The sequence below is a fragment of the Paralichthys olivaceus genome, chromosome 12, assembly GCF_024713975.1.
Source record: "Paralichthys olivaceus isolate ysfri-2021 chromosome 12, ASM2471397v2, whole genome shotgun sequence".
In the NCBI taxonomy this organism is placed as follows: Eukaryota; Metazoa; Chordata; class Actinopteri; order Pleuronectiformes; family Paralichthyidae; genus Paralichthys; species Paralichthys olivaceus.
Window position 1 is genome coordinate 24,142,166 of NC_091104.1, and position 12,821 is coordinate 24,154,986.

At 40.8% G+C, this 12,821-nt stretch overlaps 1 protein-coding gene across 4 annotated transcripts in view; it reads right to left on the reverse strand.

Moving 5' to 3' along the window:
- Positions 1-2,739: 2,739 nt before the first annotated feature.
- ccdc88c (coiled-coil domain containing 88C) overlaps positions 2,740-12,821 on the reverse strand; it is a 44,031-nt gene continuing 33,949 nt past the window's right edge. For 2 of the 4 annotated variants that reach the window (XM_020085053.2, XM_069536398.1), the window contains 5 exons: positions 8,967-9,056; positions 7,424-7,534; positions 7,208-7,339; positions 6,626-6,864; positions 2,740-5,534 (listed from right to left, as the gene is read on the reverse strand). In XM_020085053.2, coding sequence (XP_019940612.2) covers positions 4,752-5,534; positions 6,626-6,864; positions 7,208-7,339; positions 7,424-7,534; positions 8,967-9,056 — 1,355 coding nt within the window. In that variant the 3' untranslated portion in view covers positions 2,740-4,751. Of the gene's footprint in view, positions 5,535-6,460; positions 6,587-6,616; positions 6,865-7,207; positions 7,340-7,423; positions 7,535-8,966; positions 9,057-11,429; positions 11,780-12,821 lie in introns of those variants that run through there. The other 2 variants (XM_069536399.1, XM_069536400.1) reach the window with 2 other exon arrangements.

Sequence of the window (12,821 nt, forward strand, 5' to 3'; positions counted from 1 at the left end):
TCTGGTCAGAGAGCGACGTCCTGTGCCACAGCATCAGCCACAGCATCAGCCACAGCATCCCTATGTCACAAAATCTGTTCCCTAAATGTGCCTGATTTGTTTTCATCGAGATCCATAATTCATTCATTCACCACATACTTCCAACAAGTCACAAAAGCACCAGTTCCATTTTAGAAATCTTTATTAGAAAATGCTTTTGAGTGTAATAACAGCCTCCTCAGTTACAGTAGTAGTTATTCCAGTTAGAGCAGGAGAAGTCTGTGACGTCAGTTCCACTTCACCTTCTGCTTTCACTTCCCTCATGTGAGCTGTCTAGCACAGCGGCAGCACAATGGTGCTAAGACACATAGACCGAGAACGAGGGATCACAGACGTGTCATAAAAGGAAAATGCCAGTTTTAGGACAGTAAGGCAGATGGACTGGTCAATAAACAGGTAGTCAGCAAAGCAGAAAGACACGTACACAAAAACAAACAGGCCAGACACACATCTTCCAGAAAGCCAATAACAGTAATATTATGAAACACACTTGCAGGAAGTGTGTGTGAGATGGTGTGTTTCAATAACAAGGAAATTGCTTCTGTGAAATATTCTTTTTCCCCTTGGAAAACTGAACTCCCCCCACACACACACACACACACACCACCACCACCACTACACACACACACACACACACACACACACACACACCTTTGATAAATATAACAGTGATGCCAAGTACAGACAGAACAAAGACACACCAAGTGAAAAAGGTAAACAAATAAACTATCAACAGGATCAACCTACAGTGTTTTCACATTGTGTCACTTTATCTCACTATTATAGAAACTTTAAAAAAGTATTACGACTAATCTCCATCTATCAAAGTTTTACTGGAATCAAAGGTTTTTACTAGTTTACATGAATTTGTTTTGGTATCAACAAAATTTTTATTTAAAGGTCCAGTGTGTACGATTTAGGTGAAAGGGAACTATTGTCATGTAGAATAAACCTCAGGATGTTTTCACTAGTTCATTTCCTCTAAATTGTATCAATTGTAGTTTTCTTTACCCCAGAAAAGGCCCTTTATATTTAAATACTTTATATTTACATCGAGGGGACCCTCTCTACGGAGGCCGCTATGTTTTTTTTACATTAAACATCTTTTGAGTTTTTATGACAACTGAAGCTACGACTGGTTCTTTTTCATGTTTGGAAGGGGAGGGTGGGGAGAGGGGTGTTCAGCTGCAACATGAAACTTCACCACTAGATATCACAAAATTCTACACACTGTACCTTTAAGTTCCAGAAGATTTTACTAAATGTATCCCAGTTCTTCTGATAGCTGACTTGTTTATAAAATCTGACATCATGTACAAATGTTACAGGTAAAATAATTTAGCTCGTTGCATACTTTAATGTGCTTTTTGTGATGGACTTCATTCTCACAACTCCAGTGTTACATCTTCCCCCTCCTCCTCCTCACTCTGCTGCTTTCAGGAATGTTTGTTGTCAGTCATCTCTAATGCAGGGAGGACAGAGGTGTATTTAAAGCAGAACAGACATAACGTCAGTGGATCAGTGTCCCTATTGTGAGATCCTTTTTTTTCACCAGCATCATTTTTTCCAAGGAACACTTCAATTAATTTCTCCCACCTCTTCGTCATCATCTTCCTCTTCTCTTTGTTCTCCACAGAATACAACACATATGTGTAAACAACCAGTGGTGACAACACTAAAAACAAAATCACTTGTGTCTGCAGGAGAGTAGTGACTCATGTTTGACATTCAGTCAATAATAAAAGTGATAAATCTAAGAAAAGGTGATATCCAATTAGGTGTATTTAATTTGTGAGACTGTGCAGCTAAGAGACAAACATGATGTGCAACAATTTAGTTAAATGTGATAAACAGATTATTACTCTCAGGTGTGGTCGAGAGAAGACTGGGTCTTAGAATATTAGCTGGGCTGACTTTACAGTTAAAATTTACATGTAAGGTCTGTGCCATATGACAATAAATAAAGTGTATTGTGAACCATTATATGTCGCCCATCGTAGCTCGCTCTCCCTAGCTCTATACTAGAAGTGCTAGCAAGGTGCTACTCCCACTAGCTGAAGATGACAAACTTGGGACTTAGAGACCACAGGACATTAAAAGCTGTACTGTCTTTCAGATTGACGCCATGCTGCCTGAAATGTTTGGTGAGCTTCCCACATGCATTACACTGACTAGCTGTCCCTTTAATGTCTAAGGTTATATTAGATCCAGTACGTGTTCAAAATCAGCTATAAGGACTATTTTGTTGTAATGTTAAAATATACGATATTATTTTTGGACAGGTGTGGTGTCAGACAGACATTTCCATCTGGTCATTCTGTCTAACTACTGATTTTTTACTTTTTTTCTTTTTCATTGTATGACCTTGGACGTTGACTTTTAACATTTAATGTTTAGAAGACACCTTTATCAGTGTTGCAAATGTTGGGGAATCTGGAATGTCAGAGCATAAACACTCAAACTACATCTGATCTCAGTGTTTCACTTGAACCTCAAATAAATGGCCCATGTTGTTTCACTGTTTATCAGGTGGCAGCAGGTAAACTCCGACTATAGCAGCACAACAATAGAAAAGCATATAGCTGGTCACACACACACACACACACTGATCATATAATGCTGGTGTGAGCAAACACAGTTAGAAGATGGAAGCAAATGCCAGTTTTTGCTTGAGAAATAACAAAGACAAAGGATCAACTATTCGAATAGTTACTGATTCATTTTCTACCAACTGACAAACTGATCCATCAAGAACTTACTTCAGCTCGGAACATTGTTATGATATAAAACACAAACTGTTATTGAAGATTTTGTCCATTTCAGAAAATGCTTACTAAATGGCTATATTCGCTAACAGCATAGCATATGTGCTACAGTTAAGTGTGTTAATCTCATTGTATCCTGTACAATGACAATAAAGCATTCTATTCTATGTGCTGTTAAGTCACAGATTCACTAGACACACTTGGGTGATTTTGCTGTTATCACATAATGGATACATTTACAGACAGAGCAATCTGCTAGACACTGTGTATTCATTTATTTCTCATTAAATTCTAAACTACTGCCACAGTAAATTTATTATAGGCACATCTCTACAAATCCAGATCACAGTGGGTCCAGGCACAGACTCCATCTCCCTCACTGTCTGTTGTGCAGCGCCTAAACTGTGGGCTAACTTAGCATGCAGCAGTACACTGTAGTTTACTCAGCGGTGTGTGTGTGTATGTGTGCGTGTCCATGAACGCCAATGTGAATTAAGTCCAGTTCAATGGTAAGAAAAGCCACAACCAACCCCCTGAAGGACAATTTGTGTGTCTGCATCATTACATATACTGTATATATGTGTGTGTGTGTGTGTGCGTGTGTTTCCGAATCTAGTGTTGGCTTGGGCAGAGCACATTTCCAGTAAAGTGTCACAGTGTTGCATGCTGGGACAGAATCTAAAGATGGAGGGAGAAAGACTGTAATTTAAAGGGGTGGGGCCCCTCCATCTCTGGCTTGTTTATCTGTTCATCCTCCCATCACTCTATCCGTCTCTATATCTGTCCATTCATCTGTGTCCATCCCAGCATTCCTCTATTTATTCTAACCTACTTTCTCTCTATCTTTACACCCTTTTCTATTCCACTTGCTTCCTTTCTCTTTGCAGGAATCCCTCTGTTTCCGTAACTCCTCTTTCCAGTGTTTGTTCTACATAACAGAGAAGAGGAAGAGGTGAGAAAAAGGGAGGAGAAATCTGATACATTCAGTTGCTCTGGTCATCTTTACTTTAATTTAGTGACTCTTGGTGAGGGCTAAATCATTGCCTACAATTCTGCAGAAGTGCTGGCAGCCAGGTAAACTTTTGCAGGGCCAGATGGTGGGCAGTCAGAGTTCCAGCTCATAGACAAAGCCCATTCTTAGTGTTGTGCTCCACAACTGGGCTTTAAGTGTTATGGATTCTCAGACTTTAGACAGCTTAAAAGCTTACATCTCCATTTCAATAGATATTAAAATTGGAATGCTTTAAAAAATTAACATCTGGAAAATCATCTGGTCAAAACATCCACAATTCACCTCAAATACAGTCAAGAATGGAAACACAATTTTAAAAAACAGCTCCTTTGGTGGCTTTGTTTCCCCAGAGAAAAGCCCATCATATGGGCTGAGGCAGTTTGCTGGATCAAGCTCAAAATGCTGATAATAAACCAGCAAAGCCTCATGAATATGAGTATTGTCAGAGACTTTAGTGTGATTGTCAACCCTAAATCCCTTTATATTGCATCCGCCTCTAAGGGAGTCAGCTCGAAATTATGATGATGATGGTAAAAATGACTCCACAGATCCAGCAGTTGGGCTGTGATGTGATGTTTGTGATAAGCAGAATTTCCGGCAGTTCCTTAGCTTTAGAAAGCTTCCTTCATATTGGCAGCTGGTATATGGGATCAGGTTCAGTTGTTCATCTACAAGTTTGTTTCAGAAAATACAAACTTTAGTCCTTCATGCTGAGATGTTTTTAAATGTGACAAAGTCCAGTCCACAGACTTCCTGTGATTGTTGCTGTATTGGAACAAAATTTGACCACAGGCTTCAAAGTTCTAAGATTTATCAACAAGACAAAGAATTTAGTCCAATGACTGATTACATGTGTCTGAGGGTTTTGACTCAGTCCACACAGCTCTAGCATTTAGCTAATGCAGACTGCAGTTAAGAGTATTTGGTTCCAGGTATTAGACACAACCGTACTCATACCACACTGTCTGGGGGTCATTGTTGGGGTCAGGGGATGCTGGTGTGCTTTTTGGGCGTTCAACAGAGCTACATCTCGCGCTCTCACTTTCTTTCTCTAAGTGGGAGGAGTCATCCGCCTGGCCCTCTCTTAACACCTCCCCGTGCTCAGAGGCCTCATTAGTCCGTTTTGCTGGCACTGCCCTGGTGGGGGTTACCATGGCGACCTCGCCATGGTGGTGGTAGGAAGAGGACGAGGACGGGCCGTTCCGGGATGCAGGAGTCCTCCCTCTCTCTCTTTCTCGCTCTGTGTATCTCTCTGTCTGCAAATTCAGAGAGGATGAGTGGTGAATGGGTAGGTTTAGGAAGCTGCTATCTCCAATTTGATTGGTTGGACCAGCCAGACGGGCAGAGAGTGGCCGTTCTCTCCCATTTACTCCTCCTCCTTGCCGTCGAACTACCACATCGGATTGGCCAGGAGAAGCATCATTTCCGCGGAAACTATCTGGTCCACTAGAACGCAGCAAATCAGCTGAGGCCAAGCTGAAGGCCCGGCTCAATGATGGGGTGGTTCTCTGGCTGAGAGGCTGGCCTGAGGATGGAGACTGGCCCACTGGTTGGCGAGGTGAAGGCTTCACGCTCTGGCCTGGCCTCTGGTTGGATGTTTGTACAGTGGGCGAGACATAGCTGGTTGGAGTCACCTGATCTCTGGTAGTGTGAGCTGAGGGGGCGGGACTTCTGGTGAAATAATCAGTCATCAAGTCCTCCTTGCTTCCTGTAGAGACCTTGAAAAAGAGAGAGTGAAAATTTGGGAGTCCTGGAAAAACTAATTAGGATAGTTCATCAGATTTCTTTTTTTCTTTGCTTTTTAGGCTGTAGCTCCTACTGATGACTTGAGTAATGCAGAGATTTTAAAGTGACTAATGGTCTGTCACTACTGTTCAAGTATATGCCACAAATTACATTTGAATGCCCCTTGTGTTTTACTTACAAGTACAACTTTCTACTACCAGATACTGTGATGAAGTGATAGGATATAACATAACGGTAGAGTAGAATATGAGGTGAGTGCTTTTCTTCTGTGGTGGCTGAGCCTGGAAGGCTATTCACAGCTATACATCAGCCCTGAATAGCTAATGACCCAAGTCCTAGACAAAGTTTAACTGACAAAATCTCAAATACTTGGACTAAATGAGCTGTTCTTCAAATTAGATGGTCGGTCACGTCACATATTTCAGTCTGAACCTGACTCCAAGATAGCAGTAGCTGAGTCTGATGTGAACATGACAGGACTTCTGTTAGTCCAATTCTGACCCAAAGAAATTATAATACATTTAACAAGTCATGCACTCAAACTGAAAGACCATGCAAATATTAATCTCTCATATATTCCATAACAAGAAAGTGGAAATCAGTAGCAGTTGAACCCTTTGTGGATAATAATGTTTTGAGCTGCTTATTCATACGAAACCTACTGACATAAATCATACAAGTCGTGTTAGTCAGCTTTTCCTTATATGCCAGCAAGAACGGTGTGTCGCTGCCATCGTAGCTCGCCCTCCCTAGCTCTACTGGAGGTGCTAGCTAAAGATGACACACTCGGGACTCAGAGACAGCAGGAAATTAAAAGCTGTAGTCTTTCAGATTGACGCCGTGCTGCCTTAAATGTTTGGTGAGCTTCCCACATGCATTGCACTTTGCCTTGTTGTCGTTGGCTTTCATAAGTAACCTAAATCCAGACTCCAATTAGTTATGGTTGAAGTCATTAGCTTGAGGTTCACATACTATTTTTGTTCAGTGTTGTAACTTAGATGAAGATAGTGAATTCACTCTGTCACTTGCGCGAGTGACTGACGCATGCACTCACATTTCTTACCATAGGAGGTGACTGTAAGTTGCTCTCGTGTAAAAACTCTTCCAGCGTCACCATCTCACTTCCAGGTGATGACGACCGTGTCTTCATTTTAACTACGCCTCCACGCTGAGGTTGGGCCCTCTGGGGCGTGTGGTCGTATGGGAGGGTGGAGCTACGCGACAGAGTCTGCTGTGATCGGCTGAGACCCATGACATCATCACTTGACAGGCTGGCTGAGCGCCCCGGACAATCCAGTGAGTCTAAAACAGACACAAAATATAAGTATTATTAGTAACTGAATCTGGACATTACAGCAGAGTTTACTATAACATATAGCAATCACATAGTATTATTTATTTAAGGTTGCGTGTGTAGATTCAGAGACATCCACCTTTGACAGACTGACTCTTTTGTTGCTCTGTCTGTCAAAATGTTGCCCAAGGAGGCTGCAGTATGTCTGTGGAAACTAAGTACTGAATGTTTTTTTGGTTAATTGTTGTGTTTTTGTCATGTGTGTGTCAAGTCTACACCTTGTAACTCAGGGCAAAGATTCAGAAATAAAGTATGTATACAGTTCAGGAGTACAGTACAATTGTTTTGTACCTCTGCAATTGACGGGTGAGTTGGAGCTGGAGGTGTTGTGGCTGAAGTCTGCCGATCCTGGGCGACCTCCAATGTTACCATGGTGACCAAACACAGAGTCAGAGGTATTGTGGTCTTCATCAAATAACATACCTGAAAATATAGGTCAAATCAAACTCCTTCAAAAAAACCTTCACAAATACGCATGAGGTTTTATGTATGAATATCCTGAGCCACCTCTGGGTCTGCGGCCGGGGCCTGCTCCCATTCTGGAGCTGGAATTGTTGCTTAGGCCTGGTGATGACAACTGGTGGCTCGGAGTAGAGCTCAGAGTTTTATGGGTCTGACCTAGGAGAAAAGTACAGAGGTTACTCTGCTAGAAGGAAAACATGCAGAATGTGTTACACATTGTTATAGTCTGTATATATTTCACCTCACATCTTCCCACTAGCGTTCACCATGGCGATGGAGGTGATTATTAGAGCTTCAAAATGGGAAGTAGCTGGTGAGTGACAAAAGTCGAGGGTCTGATTAACACCAATCAAGGCCTACATGGGCGACATGACAACCCCGTCCACAACAGCACCATGAACAGCACGGTTGCTGGGGAAACTTGAAGGAAACATCACATGGGCCAGAATGAGGATCAATCCATCAAAATCAATAAGCATCTCAATAAGCAAAGGTAAGAGATCAGATCATAGGTTCTACATTAATGGAGAACCCATTCCAACCTATAAAAAAAGCTTGGACGATGCCATGATGAAAGCCTCAAAGACTGTGAGCACTTCCAGCAACTGAAACAGGATGTTAACAGAGGTCTGAAGAACATCGACCAGTCCATGCTTCTTGGCAATCTAAAGCTCTGGTGCATACAGTTTGGCCTGATACCCAGACTGATGTGGCCACTTCCGGTAGTTGGCGTTCCTATCACAAAATTTGAGAACATGGAGAGAACGATCAACTCCTATGTGAGAAAGTGGTTAGGAGTCCCAAGGTGTCTAAGCAACATTGGCCTGTATGGACACGGCATCCCTAAGCTGCCTATCTCATGTCTTGTAGAGGAGTTAAAATGCACTAAAACCAAGCTGGAGATGACCCCCTCTCAGAGTCCCGACAAAAATGTATACAGGCTGTTGGACCATCATCGACAACAGGACAGAAATGGACACCAAAAGAAGCAACTCAATATAAGGAGATCTTCGGCATGCTTACATTGTGGACCATGTTCAACAAGGAAGAGGAGGTTTGGACCTAGGTCAGAGTAGACCCCTGTGGAAAAAAGCAACTCCTTCAGAGCTGCAAATATTGGTATATGGGAGATCATAGAGAAAAGAAAGATCAGCTGGAAGGACATGTGGGGAATGGAAGCAAGCAGGATTAGTTTCCTGCTTAGAGCAATGAATGACGTCCTCCCTCACCCAAAAAACCTACAGCAGTGGCTGAACAAAGATCCATCCGGCCCAATATTCTCAACTCCAGCTATTCTCAGGCACATCCTCACTGGTTATAAAATAAGTCTCTCCCAAGGTAGGTATAGTAAAGACACAACCAGGTACTCAAATACCTTGCAGCAACAATAGAAACAAAGAGAACTGCTGCCAATGCCTCGCCATCAAAAACATCAAAAGCAGTTTAAAGGACAACATTTGTTCGTGAGGAGGAACAGGGACAGAAAGGTCCTCCCCCACTAACCAGGAGTGTACTCAGTTTAATATTTTATTAATGAGTTTCATTTTTAATATATATTATTGTTATTAATTGTTGATGTATTAATTACCTTGTCCGTGTCCATCATCTCCATTGACACTTTCACTGCTGCCCCCAGGTGTACTGCTACGATAAACTCTGTGGCTCCTGTCAGTCAAACCTGCAGACCAATAAGAATTAGGTGAAGAATGATTGTGGCATTCTGTCCACAGACTAACCATCAGATATACAACGACAGGAAGCACAGTGCTGCAAGGGCGCAGGAATACAACACTGGGGCAGGGTGTAGATGCAAAGCAGCACATTCAGAATCCATTCAGACACGCTGGTGGCTACACAACACTGCGACATCTGTTATTACTCATTTTGTGTCTCTGATTCTAATATTACTTTAAATATATAATATATATATATATATATATCTCACCCAAACATGATCAAATAATTTCAACAAATCAGGTAAAAGGTGAAAATGATGTCTGTAGAGGATAGAAGTCACTACTACTGTATGTGCCATCACAACTATAGAGCTATTTGATATAAGTGATGGTCTTAATGTTTTTCCAGAAGCCAAGAAAAAAAATATCAGCGCTGAAACACTGAAAATCAAAAACTTTTTGATTTCACATGCTGATGGCAATAACAGGTATTCTTTAAAGAGAAGTGAAGTATAGTGTGTGTGTGTGTGTGTGTGTGTGTGTGTGTGTGTGTGTGTGTGTGTGCGTGCGTGCATGCATGTGTGTGCAGTATGGGTGGAAGCAGTGGGTGAAAGTGGTTATCAACCACCAGACCAGCTTTCAGTTAAATTCTCTGTATATACATGAAGCTCTCTCATAAAAATACACTTATGGGTTTTGCCCTAACCTTTTGGGAAACCTGGGAGAATCTGTGGTGTCAGAAATTAAAATTCTAAGAAAAAATAAAAATGTCTGTTTTCATAGTTAGGCACAAGTGAATAATGCAAGATAGTGGCTTACTAAATTCTCTTGAGTCCGTAATTTAAAGGCCCAGTGTCTAGGATTTAGGTGAAAGTGATCTATTAGCAAAAATTGAATATAAATTAATCCTAGCAATGTTCTCACTAGTGTGTTTCATCTAAATTGTACAAATTGTTTTTTTCTTTACTCTAGAATTGCCCATTTATATTGAAATACTACATTTACATCGGGAGGGGGTCCTCTCTACAGAGGCCGCCATGTTTTTTACAGTTGTCCAGACTGGACAAAATAAACACCTTTTGAGTTTTCATAAAAATTGAAGGCTACCACAGAGCAATTTTATCACTAAATTCTACACACTGAACCTTTAAGCAATGTGATCAGATTTTATTCAAGTGTTTCAAGAAACGATACTCACATGTAAAGAGCATTGAGACTGACTAAATCACTGTAATTGTTCTTCATGGCCTTGAGTTACTTCCAAAAATACTCTTAAAGTTCAGTAAATATGTTAATAACAGCCAACATCAATCTGAGTAGAAGTAGATACATTTCAAAGCTAAGTGTTTTAGGAAGAAATTCTTTCTGAATTTGTGTTTTCACAGAGTAAGGACTGTGCTACTGTGTGCCTCATCTCTTGCACTGAAATTGATATAAGAAAAGATCTGTTTGTGTACACAATGGAGCATATAGGGAACAACTACAGAACCTTAAAACAGTTTCAATGCTCAGAAGGACCAATGAGTATTGTTGAGAGACGCCTGAATAGATCAGAACAAACATGAGAGTGAGCGGAACTGAACCACAACCAAAAAACTAAATAGATATGATTCCTGGATTTAGTTTATGTTGTAATTTTGTGATAAATGACACATCAAAACATAATGTAACAGTAGTACTCAATATTGCTTCCATTTACAGAAATTAGTTACCATACGTTCCTGTTCATATGAATCCTGTTTTTTAGTTATACCTTGAGCAGCTTGAGAAATTCTGATATTAGGGTTGAATTTTTAAAACGCATACCAGCCTCTTGTGCCAGACAAAGTCACACTTCAGGAAGAGGAAAGACGAGCGCAAAGTAACAGCAACCGACGGACGAGCTGAACTCTGAGGCAGCAGGTAAAAGGTGTGTGTGCAGTCGCTGGTTGCTGTGGTGACCTTACATAGCCGAGCTAATGAGGAAAAACTGCAGCAAAGCTTTGTGAAGCAGACATATCTATCTTTAAGCAACTCATTAGGGGGAGAGGTTGACAGGACATATTATTTTATTACAGCCTTTCATTCTCACTGACTAGAGTCCAATGGAAAATGTTAAGGGAAGTGACAACACGCACAAAGACACGTAAGGATATGAATCCCAAACAAAGACACATGCAGATATATGGTGGCGAGCCTGGCGAGCCTGGAAATAGGAGCCTGCACAAACACAAATATATAAATCACGTCTACACACTACTTACTAGTAATACTGGCCAGCTCACTGCGGAAACATGCACCTGCAAACATGTTTGTGTTTTTCATGTTCTTTTGTGCTGTTCAATGTTAGCATGTATATGTAGTATATATTAGTGTTCATGAAGAGGATCCATGTGATATGTGTGCATTTCAAATGTGACATACTGAAAGTCATAGCTATTGTGTTGGGTTCGACAGTGACATCGATGATGATGAGGAGGATGATGATGAGGATGATGATGAGGATGTGTTGCTTGAAAATGAAGATGAGGAGGGAAATATTAGAATACTCCGTTGGCTGAGATTGACTGGCTAGTGAGGACGTCAGCTGTGATGTCAGAGGAAGACCAAAATCGGAGTCGTCTGTTGAGAGAGAGGGAGACACGAGAGGAAGAAGAGGAGGTGGAGGAGGAGGAGGGGGGAGGGGCGAGCATCTTTTCTTGACTTTTACTGCGGAGAAAACGGAAGCGTTTTGGGGCAGGAAGAGCTAAGAGGGAGAGGAAATGGACAGACATATGGAGAAATGAAGAGAGAATGATAAACAATGACAATGAGTCAAATAGTTGTCATGAAGTATATGATTGACAGAATGTAAAATGACAGATGACATGCAAGAGAACCAATCAGAACCAAACAAGGACACAGAATTCTGATGTTAAGTAAAATCATGCATTTGACTCAGGACTGAGCTCAACTCACTCTGAATTAAAACAAAACACAGTGACTGGTGGAGAGATCAGTGTACAGGACATATCAGATAACAACTGTAGACACAATGTTGGGGCAGTGTATTAGAACCCCTAGCTAAAACTAAAACTTCATGAAGTCATTGGTCATGAAAGGAGTTCTCCAGTCAAGATTATTTTCTATTTCTATATATTTCTTTTAATACTATTTTATTTTATAATATTTCTGTACTGGAAGTTTGAAAAACAAAGTAAGAATTTCATTTCATGCTGTATACATGACAATAAACATCTTGAATCTTGAATTATAATTATCAGTTCCGTGTTTATTCAGATTGATGATCTTTTAGGAGAATGCAGTTTGTGCTGCTGTCAAACTGTATTAAATCGAACAGAGAGCCTAAGCTTATCTAATGGAAACGGGAATCCCTGGTAAACATGCTAATTTGGCAAGACAGTGAGGTGAGAGCGTGCCTCAGTTTTTGGTGCGTATATGATGTTGAAGGTGATGCACCAGGGGAAAAAAAGGAACAGAAAGGAAAACTTGATACTGACTATGGGAAATGAGGCAACCGCCTGTTATTTTGGGTTGACCTGTGTTTAAAACAACCTGTGTATACCTGCTAATTTTGGTGTAAAATAGGTTATAATTTTTAACTTCATGTATCATAACTGACAACTGAGTGTATGTAGCTGTGTGGTATAGCTGAGCAGTTTGAAAGCTTTATTGTTAATGTTTCAGTTTACCTAAATAGCTTTCACGTGCCAGTAGGATTTGAAAAAAAGTCAATTGTTGAACTGAGTGATTTGAGCTCAGCCATGAGTAGAATTCCACATTAGATA